Source organism: Tachyglossus aculeatus, chromosome X2 (genome assembly GCF_015852505.1).
Source record: "Tachyglossus aculeatus isolate mTacAcu1 chromosome X2, mTacAcu1.pri, whole genome shotgun sequence".
Classification (NCBI taxonomy): domain Eukaryota; kingdom Metazoa; phylum Chordata; class Mammalia; order Monotremata; family Tachyglossidae; genus Tachyglossus; species Tachyglossus aculeatus.
Window position 1 is genome coordinate 23,042,687 of NC_052100.1, and position 16,619 is coordinate 23,059,305.

Below are 16,619 nucleotides of genomic sequence, written 5' to 3' on the forward strand. Positions count from 1 at the left end.
GTTCCTTGGTGATTCCCTGAATCATGTGTCCCCTGCATGACTGAATCTCATATTAAATAGTAGGCTGTTAACAGAATCCAGTTCCAGAGTTAAAGAAAAGTTGAATTCAAATTCACCTGGGGAAAAAGCAAACTATTAATTCACATTAAACTGCTGTCCATACAGTTCTTAAAAAGGACTGTGCTGTAGAAAATATAAAGGGAAGAGAAGTTGGCCAGATGATATGAGGTCACCTTTAGCATCGGAAGCCTGGATCCCTGGGGAGGAGAATGCAAACAGACTCCACCATCATGTCACTCCATCCAGGAGAGATATGATGCCTTGAAACTGTCAGGTGTGCAAAGAGAAAAGTACCTTTTAATCTGTTTCAAGTCCAAGGCAGGCACTTTGACTATATGAATTTCCTTCCTAGTTGTTATTGTGTTATTCTTCATATAATCAGTAGTTTTGGGAATTTTTTGTAAGCATTATCTCACAACACTTTCATTCTGCCTCCCACCCTCACTTCTCTGCCATTTAAGGTTGTGAGGTTTGGGAGGCAGGGACTACCATGTCTGCTCATTTTTACTGCATTTTCAATAGGTCAGGATTTAGCACAGTATCATGAAATTAATCTATTATTGTGTCAGTGATAGTAGTAATGGTGGTGATAGGGTTTTTTTAGGACACACAATCCAATAGACATAGTAATTACCACAAGTGAACTTGAAATACTGAGAGTAAGGGAAAGAGAAGTAAGGGCCATATTTCCTAAGAAATGTATATTCTTTTAATAACTGGGATGCATACACAAATGTCCAAAGGAGCTTCCAAAATAAGGCAGTACAGGCAAAGTCTGGACATAAAAAGAGATAATTGGCTTGAGTTTATCCTTGAACATGTGATGACCAAATAATTCCAATAATGGTTTTTCAGCCACTTGGAAAATAGCTGTGGGAACAGATTTTTGTCCTTTTCTTCTTTGCTAGTTCAAGCAATGTGATTAGAAATTCTATCAGCAGCCCAGAGGCTAGGATTTGACTGGCAGTGGGTAGATTAGAAATGCCTCTAACACACTGGCACAGACCCTGTTCTCTCTATGAACTGAGAAGACTTCATGATAGATGGCAGTAGAAAGAATGTATAGCAGTTTATTGAATTTTCTCTCAGCTTCTGATGAGACAGACTATTAAAACAGCATCATCAAGCTGGCTAAGGGATCTGAAGAATTTCTACCAGGAGAGTATTAGTGCTGCCAAGTAGTACAGAGCAAAACCTTCTCCAAGAGACCAACAGGGAATAAAGCTGTTGTGCCAATGGGTAAGTTTCCTCTCCCAAATTTGATTTGATATTAACTATTAGAGGCTTTGGTGCTGTGGCCCTTCTCACTTTCTCTGGGCTATTTGCCCAGGCCCCAAATTCTAGGGTTCGAGAGGACATGAAAGGACAGCAAATCACACCAGCCCATGCCTGTCAGCACATTACCCGCCTCCATGCATGCGTGGGAAGGGCTAAAGATCATGCCCAGGGGTGCTGTTGAGGATCCAGGGCGAAACAAAGCTCATACTCCAACTCCTATTTCAGCCCATTGGAAATAGTCGAGATTTTTCAAATGCCGGGGTGGAAATCTGGAATCCTTCCAAAGTGAATTTAAGGAGGAAGTAAATTAAAAAACCCCCCACAAAAACCTCATTCCTCCAGTAACCATCTGATGGCTGTATTCCCTAGCCCCATGCCCCTCCTTTCCTTTCCCTTCTCCTTCTCTTCCCTCCCTGCCTCCCACCCCACCCCCTCCTTCCAGGCCTTGATGGCAATCAGGTTTGGGACAGACAAGACTTTATTTCCAAAAGCCACATTTAAAGGCATCTCTGTCCTGAGTTGTAAGATGAAGGTAGTTCTTTTGAACCTCCTGCTGGGAAGGAAGGAGGAAATTGAAAGCTAGAATCCCTGAGGTGGGAACAACCTGGAGAGATCATCTGCTTTTGTCCCACCTCCGGGGAGGTAAACGATTAAACCACTCAGGACATGCACTGTCTTTCTTCCATCTTTGCCTGTTCGAGTGTTGAATCCCCGGCATCTATCTGGCTTTATTCTGGGCCCAATCCCCCAAGGGAGAAACTAACCTACTTGTGAAACCCAGAGAAGAACAGGACCTGTGCCCTGGACCCACTCAAAGCTCATTCTCAGAGCCCCAGAAAGAAGTCCTTGGTTTCTCTTACTGTCCTCACTGGTAGACTATCCAGGCCAGGGGCTCCTCCCTCTCCTTTTCCTTCCTATCTTTGGCTAGACCCTGCTCAGCCAAGAGGGCACCCCAGGGAACAGAAGCCAGGATAATTCTCGCTGGAGAACAGAGATGACTTCATGGGGCTTCTGGAGTGCAGAAGTCTATCTCAGTGGGTGGTCCCTTCTGGGGTAAATCATTACCCCAGTTGGCAAGGAAAAGGAGAAATAGTGACTCCTAAGGCTGCCAATGATAGAGGCCCACTGAAAGAGAGAAATGTGCAATGGGGTAGAAGAATGTCTCTCTCCTCCGTACATCTAGGGACAAAGAAGAAAACTGGGAAGAAGGGAAAACTCACACTTATACAATGTTCTTTTTGGTGGTACTGGCAAAAATGGTTTTGTGGAAAAGAGAGGTGGAAACAATTTCCTTCACCCAAAATTTGGGATTAACTGAGGATTTTAGTTATTCATGCAGCTTCCGAGGCCTGGAAACTTGGATAATGGAGAGGATGTGACACAGTTGCAGGATGCAGTGTTCTTACTACTCTAATATATAAAAAAGGGAAAACCATCTTGGGACTTATCAACTTTTAAAAGTTTTATGTAAAAACCCATTTTAACCCATTTTTATTTTTCCCATTCAAGGTTTAAAAATTTTAAACACTTTTGTTCTTGCTGTGGCCTTTTCCTCAGCTCAGGTTTAGGTAACAATTCACACAAAAGGGGTTGAATGTCTTCTATGAAACTTAACAGAAAACAAAACTCACAATATAAAGATGACAAAATGTTGTCAAGGAGACCCCAATAATAAACACCGCACTGCCGAGGTACATGGTCAGGTCATGCAAGTCATGCAGAGTTAGACCAGCAGAAATCCAAGTGGCAATAAAGCTTACAGAAGAACTTACAATGTAACCCTTCTTTATTGCAAATGCTTACTTTTGTCAGGGCAAGGAGACACAAGCATGCTGTCTCATCCCATATCAGGCTTTGTGAACTCAGCATGCTGTTTCGATGCTTCTACTCATATATGTTTTCATGTGTGATGTCATTTTGACATCTTAGCAGTAGGGTACAAGTCATGCTGGGTTAAAAGAGCCTAGTACATGGGCAGAAATGATGGGGGCAGACTGCGTTCTCAGGCAAGGGGAGTGGGCAGGCAAGTGCCTTGAAGCCTTGTAGATACTGTTGAGTGGCTGGGAAGTGAGGGGGTAGATGAGAAAAGGGAAGATCGGTAGGGAATGAAAACAAGACAACAGATGCATTCCTAATCATCTTTTGATCAACCACAAAGATGGTACTTGCTGCTTCTGGGACCCTATTTTCATCCTCTACTTTGGATGCCACAGGGAACTTGAGGAAACCCTAGGTAGGTGAAGAACATTTTTGGGATGTGACCTGACACTATTCTTACACTATGGTGTACTTTTAAAACCATCACACATCACTGCTGGGATGTAAAAGCTGTCTAAATTCTCTTGAATATGACCCTTATTTGCATTTCCTTAACATGCAGGGAACAATTATTTCTCACAAGGAGTCTTAAAAGAGATTTGAGAAATTAATTTTCACACTTCTTGAGGGAATATGGGAAATGGACCAAAATGTGCTAAAATTTCTTCCCTCACAGCAATATTGGAAAAAAAAGAAATTCAAAAATTCAAACATTATGGTGGTGATTTACTTTCTGCTTTTACTTCATGTGGGCCAGAAAAAATAGATTGCTCTAATGTTCATTTCTGCACTCACCAGATTCCCAATCTGGGCTGATGTGCAGAGAGATGCGGGTCTCGTGAAATGTGGCAGAAAGATGTCTGAATACAAAAGGAACTATTTTCAACTAAAACCATATTGGGAATTAGGAAAATATGTTTGAAAACAATCAAACAGTCATTTGGAGCCTGAAACTCCTTCAATACATTTCTATTCACCTGGACTTAACAGTTAGGGAGGCTGAGTTAAGCTGCCTTGAATGAATGAATGAATGCCTTGGTCGATCTTTCCGTAGAGCAGGCCTGTCTAGGCTTACTGTAGGGGGTTGGTGCCTTAGAATACTCCCTGAATGAGTCATGGTCATTTCTCACCTTCCTGTTCTCTTTCTTTCTTCTTCCTCCATATGATGTATCCGTGAAGGGGATGATAAACTTCGGTTTCTACCGACCAATGGGCTTTGAACATTTGGTCTTTGGAGAGAGGTTTTCTTCTCAGTAGCCACACAGCTCATCACCTCCAGACCCTTTATAGAAACCCCAGTGGACTTATGCCGTTCCAGTACACGGGGGCTGCTTTCAAGCTGAGGAAGTTCAAAGCCTTGTGCTTTCTTCATCATTTTCTTTAAGGGGTGCTTCCTGTGGAAGGCGGCTAGAGCCTCACTGGGCTCAGGGAGGGAGGAGACGGTGGAGACATCATCCGTGTCATCTAAAACGCGGCCCATTCTGGGCAGCCCACTCACCGGAGAGAGGCTCGGGAAGGGAACTGGGGCTTGGAGGATCCACCCACACTCATCCTGAGTAACATCCTCCAGATCTGAGAGCATTTGTCTTCTGGGGCAACTGGTTGGCGGGGAAAGTGACAGTCCATTTCTCTCAGCCAAGCTGCCCCCCGTGCATAGTTGGAGGAAAGGAAAGGAGTATGGCTGCTGTTTCTTCTCCTCCCAGGCAAGTTCCTGTTCCACTTCTCCCTCCTGGGCCTCCCGGGCCTCGTTAGACTTGAAGTGGGCAGCTGCTGACAGAGCCTCTTCTAAACGATGCCTCGCCTGTTGGCATTGCAGCCACAGCAGGATCCACTGTTTCTGTTCCTTCTGGCTTCCCAGACCCAACACCATGTCATTCACCTTCTGGAAGTTTTCTGCAGAAACCTTTGTGGCCTCTTGGTGATAGCTCTGCAAGTACTGAAGGTCTGAAGGAGAATATTCGGTCTCTAGAGTAAGACGTTCAAGAAATTCATTGCAGTGTAGCAGCCACCCGTTTGCCTATGTCACACACACAAAAAGGGATACATATATCAATGAGAATCACCAACACATCTTGAAAATACTGTCTAGCTTCCATTGAAGGGAGGCTATTTAAATCCACCTCGGGAAGGAGTTTTTGCTACTGAAAGTTGACTCCACAATAGGAAGGGGGTTGGAAACTTACAGGAACGGTTTTGGTGAATGATTAAAAAGCTGCAGGAGTTTGGCCTGGTTTCAAATCAGAAAAGATTTCACTCTATGCCTCACTATTCTCTAGGAGCACTGCCGTGTGAAAGCTCAATCAAAGGGGGCAATCTTGCCAGAAATCTAATCAATCAATATGGTCAGGAGTGGTTATTTCTGACTAATTGAAAGAGACATAGAAACAGCAAGCACTGTGCCTCTCTGGCTTTTTCCTCTCTTTCCTTGCTTCCCAAATCAACCATGAAGAAGTTTTCTCTCTTTCTGTCTCCTTTCCCCACCTTTTTATTCCTCCTCTCCCCACCTCCTTCTGTTTAACTGTAGAACTGAATTATTGTCATGTCCTCGTTGGTCTCCAAGCTTTTCTTTTTATGGTACTTGTTAAGTGCCTTCTATGTGCCAGGCACTGTACTGAGTGCTGGAGAAGATACAAGATAATCAAGTTGGACATAGTTCATATCCCACATAGGGCTCACAACTTTAATCTCTATTTTACAGACAAGGTAACAGGCACAGAGAAATGAAGTGACTTATCCAAGGTTACACAACAGACAAGTGGCAAAGCCAGGATTAGAATCCAGATCCTCTGACTCCCAGGCCCAGGCTCTTTTCACTTCATCATCATCATCAATCGTATTTATTGAGCGCTTACTGTGTGCAGAGCACTGTACTGTTCACTTGGCCATGCTGCTTCTCAGGTGATCCTCCCAGAATTCTACCCTGGTTAGAGCAGGCCCTTTCTGCTCAGGTGCTCACTGACAAGATGAGCAGGAGCAATCAGAACACACACATGTGCGCGCGCACGCACGCGCGCACACACACACACACACACACACACACACACACACACACACACGCACCCTTTGAAATGTGCTGCACCCCTGCCCACTTACTGGCTTGTTGCACTCTGTGTACCAGCAGGAAGATGACTGGTAGGGATGAAAGCATGTGAATGGTTCTGTGCAAACCACTAGTACTAGCATCCTAACCTTCACACAGGTTCTTGGTTCTGATGTACCAGGACCAAAAATCATGGTTGGATTCCAGTGTGCCTCTTGGATTTAACCTCTAACCATGGATTTGGCACCTTGACAGTGATGGCAATAGCTTCGCCTCCACAACAAAAAGCTATGCGAGAGCACTGGGCAGGAAGTAGCTGTGCCATCCTGACATATTAAGCCAGAAAGGGGCTGGGGGGAAGACAATATGGCTGCTCCACACCTCAAAGGATGGTAGGCTGAGCTCAAAGGGCTCTCCTCCTCCTCTCCCTTGTCCCCCTCATTTGCTGTCCACCTGCAGCAAGTGGCATGAGGTGGGCCAGCCACATAGGGCAGGGAAGAGACTTCTCACCCGTGACTTAGGCAGGGGGCAAGAGCAGAAGTCAAGAGCAGCCACTGTGCCAGGCTCCGGGCTTGTGACTGTGGCTGCGAATGGGCTTAAGCACCAGGCAGGAAAGTGCCAAGGCAGGGGGTGAGTTCAGCAGCTGTGAACTCCCAATCACAACAGGTACAGGGGCAGCTAAATTAAGTGGCAGCATCAACATCAGTGGCTACAGTGAAGGAGGATCAGGAGGAAGAAAACAACCAGATATAAGTTCTGTTCATTCTCTCTCTCTCTCTCCCCCCCCCCCCCCCCCCCCCCCAGATAGTTCTGGCCAGTTATAAAAGGGGTGGAGTGCTGGAATCCCAGGTTTAACTTCCATAGGACAGGATGGGGAGAGTACCCAGACCCACAGAGAGAGAAGTAGAGGCTGAGAATTGTTCCTTTGCCTGTCTTCCCTTTCTTTTCCTCTGCCCCCAACATCCTTGGCCATGAGGGAGCTGATCTGGCTGGAGCTGCATCAGCTGTGGTGGAAAGTCACCTGACGTGGATCAAAAGTCTAATAGCCTCATTGGCAATAGCTGATGACATCAATTAATAACTGCTTATTGAAGGAGAGATTCATTATTGTTAATGGAAGCTACCACCAGAGCATACACACAGGTGAGTGATCAGTCCTTGCTAGGCTGGGAGAAGCAAACGTTCCAAACCCAACCTTACCGTCTCATAAAACTCGTAGAGGCTGGCCAACTCTTCCAACTTTCCTTTCCTCCTCTCCGTCTGGGTTACAATGCTCTTGAGATATCTCTTGAAATTCTGAATTTTCTCTTCTGAGATTGGGGCTCTGTTATCTTTCAGCAGCTGTAGTCCTTGTCTGCAATATTGCTGTTAGGTAAATCAATTCATGAATATTAGTATTTACTGTATGCAAAGCACCCAACTAATTGCTTAGGAAATTTGGTAAATACAATTCCTGCCCTCAGTTACAATCTGTCAAAGGAGAATGACATGAAAATAAATTGCAGATAGGCAGAATAAGGGAAAGGGGATAAGAACATGAGTTAGTACTCAAGTAATAGAGCACATATGTTATGCATAGAAGTACTACAAAATCAGTTGGCACTGAGTCGTGGAGCCCTGGATAGGGTAAAGAAACCACGTCATTTTTCCCAGTGGGCTGCTGCCAGTGGCCACTTCCTGAATTCTGGGCTAACCCTTCCTCCACATACCTATTGCCCCAAGTACGCCTCTAGAATCTACTGCTACCAGGTCACCAGGTAAATCTTAGATTCTGCTCTACCACAGTAGGGGCCCCCAACTAAGGCCAGCTGGGTAGGAATTGTGGCAAAGATGGGAAACTACTTTCTACCCGCATCTAAGTTCAGGGTCAATCTTTCCTCTGGGAAAAAATAAAACCAAAAACACAACAGATCAATCAATCATGTTGGCTTCCACAAGTAGGGCAAACGTTTATAGGACTTCATCTGAATTCTGCACCCTGTGGATACAAGGACAAAGTTAATATAGTGCTTAGTACAGTGCTCTGCGCTTATTAAGTGCCCAGTAAATACAACTGATCGAAGTTTTCACTATTAGGATTGAAAATCTGGAACCACAATGTATCTAGTTCAACTGAACCCCAAAGAGTACAGGACAGTAATCCCAGTCACATGAGTGAGTGGCAAGAGAGGTAATGAATAAGAGGCAGACAGGGAAGCTGGGTGAGTCAGGGAGAGAACAAGTTAGCAACCCAGTCCATGGTTACTAAGGCCAAGATAGTAAGAGCAAAGCGGCACCTTAGGGAAATACCTAGTTACTAGACCAAATAACCTCCACGAAACCCGCTATGAGCTGGGGGGTGGGGAGAAGGGGTCACACCTACCATCACCATGTCTCCAAAAACACGGAACTCCTCTTGCTTTTTCTTCACCTTGGCTACTGACAGCAGCTCTTTATCCAATGGGCCAAAGTATTTTTCTCGTTCATTTTCAAACCACAATTTAATCTGTATGAAACATGAGATGTGAAATTTAAAATCCGAGCAGGAGCTGGGCCCAAAGAACCCACTGAATCCGCTTTATAAAATATACCCAGTACTCCTATAATGCAAGGGCTATATTCTTACTCGAGCCTGCGTTAAGGACAACTCGTGCTACGATACTCATCCATTCATACAGTTTATTGTGAAACCACGGTTCATGGTGTCCAAACAGGCTTTTATTGTGAGACAAATATTCCCTAAATTCCTAACCAAGGCATACTATAAAAGCCCACTCTGGATACCACAGCCCACTCCAACTCTTGAACATTCCATCTTCCTGCTCTCATTTCTATCCAGACTTCTGGAACTGGTCATTCATTCCTCTCCACCAACCAGTACTGTCAGATTTTCAACCCCTCCACTCTACCAGTCAACCAATCATATGTATTTATTGAGTAGTTTGTGCAGAACACTGTTCTAAGTGCTTGAGAGTACAATAGAGTTAGTAGACATAAGAACTTTGGTCAGGGAGCTTACAATCCAATGGAAAGGGAGGATACAGAGGCAAAAATAACTTACAGGGAGGGGGAAGGAATAGAGTTCATGTACAAAAGGGCTATGTGGGCAGAGGGGTGAATAGCTAAGTTCTTAGGGGGTGAGGACTCAAGTGCATAGGGGATGTGGAGGAAGTGCCAATATGGGGGGAAATAGGGTGGGGAGATGAGAGGTTATTATTATTATTGTTCTTGCTGAGCACTTCCTATGTGCCAATCACTGTACTAAACATTGGTATAAATACAAGATAATCAGTTTGGCACAGTCCCTGTGCCACATGAGGCTTACAATCTAAGAGGGATAGAGAACAGGCAATGAATCCCCCTTTTACAGATGAGGAAAGTGAGGCACAGAGAAGTTAAGTGATTTGCCCAAGGTCACCCAGCAGACAAGTGGCAGAGCAGGGATTAGAACACAGAGCCTCTGACTCCCACACCCATGCTGCTTCCCTAAGGTTAGTCAGGGAAGACTCTCTGAAAGAGAGTCTTCTGACTTTTGAAGGGCCTTGAAGATGGGGAGAGGTCTGCCAAATGAGAAGGGAGAAAGAGTGCCAGCAGGAGGAAAGACCTATTAGAATGTAATTCATTCAATCGTATTTATTGAGCGCTTACTTTGTGCAGAGCACTGTACTAAAATCACCTTGAGGGGAGGGATCACGTCTTTCACTTCTAATATACTCTTTCAAGTGTTTAGAATAGTCCTAGTAGGTGCTCAATAAACACTATTGATTAATTCATTGCTGAAATTTTTTTTGACAATGAAAGTCCAGTATAATAATTATGGTAATAATTACGGATTTGTTAAGCGCTTACTATGTGCCAAGCACTGTTCTAAGTGCTAAGCTAGATACAAGGTAATCAGGCTGTCCCACGTGGGGCTCACACTTTTAATCCCCATTTTACAGATGAGGTAACTGAGGCACAGAGAAGTTAAGTGACTTGCCCACGGTCACACAGCAGACAAGCGGCAGAGCCGAGATTAGAACCCATCTCCTCTGACTCCCAAGTCCATGCTCCTTCCACCAGGTCACACTGTTTCTTTTTCTTCTTTTTGAGAATCAGACTCAACCCAGCAAGAGAATAAGAGAATAAGTTTGAGGTTTAGTTGAGCAAACAATACTGACCTGACCACAACCTTCCTCAAGTTTTCTCAGTTCCTGAAGATTCTCCAGCTGCTGAAGACTCTTATTAGACAAAAGAACTAGTCTATGAACTTCTTCATCAACCTGATTATACAGTCTGGTTATTGTTTCGATAGCATCTCTATTGTAAAGAAAACAGAATAGTAATCGCAAAGCAAAAAAACTATGGCCTAATCAGATTAGTATTCCATATAGAGTAGGACTCTGAAAAAACAGGAGAACTGCATTACATCGGCTCATATAAAACCCTACACTTTGGGCAAGTTTAGCAGCTAGGATTCCTTATCCCCTGGTACAAAATCAGGGCTGGGAGATGACTGCACTGATAACATGATTTGGGAGGATGAACTCATTATACTGGGGACCCAATGGCATTTTAAAGGCACAGCCACTTCTCTACACTTTGGAATAGATCAGCTATAAAAACAGTTACTGTGCTGTACATCAGGTATACCCAACTCAATATCTCTGAGCCCATAAGGCCCATGGCAAGGTGTCTACAGTTCAGAGTGGTCAGGTGCAGCAGGGAAAAGGAAGGGAGAAGCTAAACCAAGCCAGACCTGCCCCTCCATTGGCAATCCACTTCCTTGTTCCCAGGGCCAGCTTCAGAGTTTGGTCTTCTTAAGGCAGGGAACAAAATTTGGCCTCTGACCCACGCCCTTGGCTCCAGAGCCATTGTGTTCCCTTCCAGGGTTGCTGTTAACTGAGGTGCCGCTTCCAGTACGCAGCCAATTTAAAAAAATAATAATAATAATGCCATTTATTAAGCACTTACTGTGTGCAAAGGACTGTTCTAAGCACCGGAGAGGTTACAAGGTGATCAGGTTGTCCCAAAGGGGGCTTACAGTATTAGTCTCCATTTTACAGATGAGGTAACTGAGGCACAGAGAAGTTAAGTGACTTGCCCAAAGTCACACAGCTGATAATTGGCAGAGCCGGGACACCACCACTCTGGATTCCCAACCACATCCTTGTAGCAATAGAGACATCAGCAATTTCAGAACAAGGAAGACGACATCAGATAATGACCAAGGTCAAGGAAGAAATGGATTTCTCTAAATTGCCTTCTGGGGTTGGGGCAGCAATCTGCTCAGATAAGGGCATCTGGGTGAATGCATGTGTGTGATGGTGAGAGGGGAGGGATGTATGTGGTGGAGAAAAGTGGGGAGAGGAGGGAGACAGCCTCTATTTGCCACTGTCTCAAACACCCAAACCTGTAAGTCTGTAAATAATTTACCAATCCCTGAAATGTGGTTTGGAGGTGCAACCCAATAACAATTTAACTACACTGAATGAAGCAAAATTCCAATTCTAATAGAGAAGAATTTTGACAGGCAGCCTGTAATTAACGGGTTGGAATCGAGTTGGAGTTCTGGATAACAATGAAGAATCTCTATGGCCAAGCAAGACTTCCAAGGATGTGCTTCAACTATCAAGAATTTTCATTTTCATTCCCCTTCTGTATTAGTAAAAATGGGCCTGACCTACTATGAGTATATGAGTCCAACTACAGACCATCTCTGGCCATCAGGGAATTTTCATGGGGTAACAATGTTCTCCTTCATTAAACTGCATCAAAAGAAGGAATACTATGAGGTCATTTGCTCTAAATTGCCCTTCTGGATCTCTCATTCCCTGCCTCTAATTCAGTGGTAGAAAAGATTTAGTGACATTCAATCCCCAAACTCAATTTCAGAAAGCAACTTCTCTCGCTTCTCTCTCTCTGCGATATCAGTTAGGTGCTTACTATGTACCAAGCACTGTACTAAGCACTGGGGTAGATACAAACTAATCAGGTTTAATGCAGTTCCCAGTCCCACATGAGGCTCACAGTCTAAGAGGAAGAGTGAATGGTTATTGAATCCCCATTTTACAGATGTGGCAACTGAGGCACAGATAAGTGACTTGCCCAAGTTCACAGAGCAGACAAATGGCAGAGCTGGGGTTAGAACTCAGGTCCTCTCATTTCCAGGCCCATGCTCTTTCCATTAAACCACATTGCTTTTCTTTCTCTCTCTCTCTCTCCCTCTCTCTCCCTCCCTCCCCGACACCCCCTCTTGGATTTTGTCCTCAGTTTGCCTTTTATACCAGCAGGGTACCTTTGTCCCAATGGCTGAATAGTGTCTGAGTATTGTCAGACACTAACATTCAGTTCCTAGCATTTGCACCCACAACAGAGGAGCTTTGGTCCTTCTCCCAAGGGGCACCCGAGCAAAGCTTCTCCTTACCCTGGGCTTCCATTCCAAAGCTGGATCTAGATGCATTAGAATCTGAGCTGTTCAGTTGCAATTTTATTCCATTCATTTTTGGGAGATGATTGGACCATTAGCTTTCTGATACCCACAGATCCTCCTCTAAGACCTTGGTGGTTTGTCCAGTATTCATACGAATTGTACAGGATCCATTGTGCTCAGTTTTAAGGGTATTGAGGTGTTAAAGGTGAAAAATGGTTACACCCATATTTGTTTTGTCACCTGAGACAATAGGCCATCTGCTTCCCCCCAATCACAGCAGGCATTCACACCTATCTTCAGTCTGTGCTGCCTATATACCATTTTCCAATTCACCTGTGATCTTCGCTGGTACAGAACTCTTCCTTCCGAATTCTGGCTAGAATAGTGCCACCTTCCAACCTTAAAGTCACCAAGAGGTCATCTTCCAGGACAAGCTTCATCATTGTCTTGTGTTTGTTGATTAAATCCTTGACCTCCTACATCAGAAGAAATGCTGTACTGGTCAAGTAATATTCTCTAATGTATTAGATTATGAAAAGTTAATGGCTTTAGTAACTAAAACAAAATGAATCTCATCTCCATGGATAGCTTTTCAGAGTCAGGAGTAAGACAAAGGAGTTAAACATCTCAGGAGTCTTGAAGCATGTTAGGTCAGGCTTATGGGTAAGCCGAGGAGCAAATGTTTGGTTTCCGTTTTCAGAACCATCTAGGTTTCCCCAACCAACCTCTTCCCAAATGACTTCATGTCCCTAAGAGGATGCTTCCCTTTCTACTTTGAAATACAAACAGTACCTTAAGCTCAATAAAGAATGTACTAAGTGGTACTTACCTGCACTGTGCTTAGGGTGCTATTAGAATTTAGGGAACAGACAGAGTTTTGTAGAAAAAGAATGGCTTCTTTGCAGTTCCTGGAAAAGGGCTCCACTTTCTGCCATGAGTAAGAAGGGAAAAAGACACATAAGACATTCAACAAAAAGCAGAAATTCATTCATTCATTCAATCGTATTTACTGAGTGCTTACTGTGTGCAGAGCACTGTACTAAGTGCTTGGGTAGTACAATTCAGCAACAAATAGAGGCAATCCCTGCCCACAATTGGATTTTTTTTCTTGTTGATGGTCAAATGAATTGGCTGGATGCCCTAATATGAAGATGCAGCTGTCTTAGAATGTAGTCAATCAATGGTATTTATTGAGCACCTACAGAGTGCTGAACACAGAACTAAGCATTTGGGAGAGTAGAGTGGAGGTAAAAGACCCTCTCCCAGATTTTACAGTCTCACAGGGGAGATGAGCAGGCAGAAATCATCTACAGTTAGGAGTAAAAGCTTTCCCAGTATATCGCTCTTCTTTTAAGCACAATTTTATTATTATGCTGAAATTACCTTACAGTGCTCTTCTGCTTGAAAATAAAGCTGTAAAGTTACTTTGGCTTAATCATTTAGAGCATTTATACATTTTGTGCTACGCATTGTGGAGACACAGTTTTATCATGTGAGACACGGTCCCTCTCCCATCCAATCTGTCTTATTCCATTTTACAGATGAGGCCCAGACAGGTTAAGGGACTTGTTGAAGATCACACAGTAGAGCTGAGTCTCCTGACTTCTTCTACTTCGCCTGGCCTTCAGCTTAAATATTCCCTCCTTCCTTTTTTTTGTTTTTAAATTATAAATGGGATTTGTTAAGTGCTTACTATGTGCCAGGCACTGTTCTAAATGCTGGATTAGATACAGGTTAATCAGGTTGGACACAGTCCATGTCCCACATAGGGCTCACAGCCTTAATCCCCGGTTTGCAAGTCATTCATTCAATCGTATTTATTGAGTGCTTACTGTGTGCAGATGAGGGAACTGGGGCCAAGAGAAGTGAAGCAACTTGCCCAAGGTCACACAGCAGACAAGTGGTGGAACGGAGATTAGAACCCATGTCCTCTGGCTCCCAGTCCCATGCCCTTTCCACTAGGCCATGCTGCTGCTTTCCTTCATACTGCTTTCTCTTTCTCCTCCTTCCCCAGAGAGGGAAGGAATACAGTGTGATCTAATATTAAATAATGCTGATCCTTTTTTAGCTTAGACTGTGCTTAGAGCAGCAGGAGTGTTAGGGATTTTCTACCTCCAAGAACAACTGGCACTTACTTTGTGGTACATTGTTATTATCTACTCTCTTGATTTTCTAATTTGTTTATTTTGTTTTCCACTCCTTTGGGCTTGTCTGTTGATCCCCCAGTGAGCTTGAGAACCCAGTGGGGGAAGGGAGCTTGGCCTATAAATAGACTAAACAGCCCTGTGCTCTACGATCCAAATACTTCCTGAGTTACTAGAAGGTCGTTGTGGGTGGTTTGCGAATATTCAGGTGGGCACATATTTACCAAGAGGATTACTTTGTTATTATTATTAATAATAATAATAGTTATTATAGTCCCTCTAGATTATAAGCTCATTGTGGGCAGGGAACATGTCTTCCAACTCTGTTGTACTGTACTCTTCCAAGCACTTAGTATGGTATTCTGCACACAGTAAGTGCTCAGTAAATATCATTGATTGATCTTATTACTGTTATTATTATTGCATTTGTTAAGTGCTTACTATGTGTCAAGCACTGTTCTAAGCACTGAAGTAGATACAAGTTAATCGAGTTGGACACAGTCCCTAACCCACATGGGGCTCACAGTCTATGTAGGAGGGAGTGCAGGTATTTAATCCCCATTTTACAGTTGACAAAACTTAAGCACAGAAGTTAGGCGACTTGCCCAGAGTCACATAGCAAGCAATTGGCCAAACTGGGATTAGAACCCAGGTCCTCTGGCTCCCAGGCCCATGCTCTTTCCATAGGCCACACTGCTTTGCTTAGCAAATGCTGCAGTATTTCTCCTCACCCCTTATGCTCACATCTGGCTTAGTAACTTCAAGGGGCAGAGCGTGTTTTTGCCTGGGAAGTCTTGACTGCTTGAAAAATAATCACTGATGGTAAGAAACAGTGAGGATGGGGAGATCGATGAGGCTGTGATCAGCATTGTCCATGAGAAAAAAAAAGAGAGCAAACTTTAGGAGATGCCAAGAGTCAAAATACAAATGAAAAGCTGTCTTACCTGACGGAAACGGATCCAGTTACTGTGGTTATAAGGAAAGGTCCCATCCAAATCTGCTGTGAGCTGGGTACAATCAATGATCTTATGCAAAGCCTTCAGGGACATCAGGACCTCATACTATTAAGAAAATTGAAGAAATATGTATTATTTCAGTAATTATTGGGAAAGTGTACACTGTATTAAATAGAACGTTTCTCAGAGGCCTAACTAATCCAAAGCAGTGAATGTTCCATCAATGGAGGGCACTGATCTCCTAGCCAGTACCCAGCCTTAAACCTCAGAGGGCCTGCATGACAGGCTTGATGTTTCACTGCATAGTAATAAGAACTGTGGTATTTGTTACTGCTTACTATGTGCCAGACACTGTACTAAGCACTGGGGTAGATACAAGCAAATTGATTTGGACACAGCCCCTGTTAACACACGGGACTTACAGTCTTAATCCCCATTTTACAGATGAGGTAACTGAGGCACAGAGAAGTTAAGTGACTTGCCCAAGGTCACACAGCAGACAGGTGGCAGAGCGGGAATTAGAACTCAGATCCTTCTGACTCTTAGGCCCATGCTCTACCCACTAGGCCACACTGCTTCCTAATGACTGAGGAACATTAAAAAGAATCACTCTGCATCTGAGTTTCCCTACTTGAGAAATGTCTTCTACCTCCTTCCCAGGGGTGTCCGGATGACAGGAGAGACTGTGTGTGTATGGGGGGGTGGGGGGGGGAAGTGACTGGTATTTAATTCTGTTCTTTATCACTAACCGGCTGAATTCCCTTCATCGAGCTATTTTAGCCCTTTGGCTGCTTACCTGATCTGGATATATAGGAAGCTGAGGGCTGGTAGTTTGCTCTTGTTTGAATCAGCTTTTAGAGAAAGGTGGACACTTTAATCAAGGTGGAGTGGAGCCCCTAAGGTTGGAGCCTCCAAGTTGGGAAAAGGGAGGA

At 44.0% G+C, this 16,619-nt stretch overlaps 1 protein-coding gene across 5 annotated transcripts in view; it reads right to left on the reverse strand.

The window, feature by feature from the left end:
• The window catches only part of PLEKHG4B (pleckstrin homology and RhoGEF domain containing G4B), a 96,266-nt gene that overhangs the window by 25,062 nt on the left and 54,585 nt on the right, over positions 1-16,619 (reverse strand). For all 5 annotated transcript variants that reach the window (XM_038771389.1, XM_038771386.1, XM_038771385.1 and 2 more), the window contains exons 8-14: positions 15,676-15,792; positions 13,417-13,515; positions 12,921-13,063; positions 10,336-10,474; positions 8,559-8,681; positions 7,397-7,561; positions 4,287-5,173 (exon numbers count right to left, since the gene is read on the reverse strand). In XM_038771389.1, coding sequence (XP_038627317.1) covers positions 4,287-5,173; positions 7,397-7,561; positions 8,559-8,681; positions 10,336-10,474; positions 12,921-13,063; positions 13,417-13,515; positions 15,676-15,792 — 1,673 coding nt within the window. The remainder of the gene's footprint in view (positions 1-4,286; positions 5,174-7,396; positions 7,562-8,558; positions 8,682-10,335; positions 10,475-12,920; positions 13,064-13,416; positions 13,516-15,675; positions 15,793-16,619) is intronic.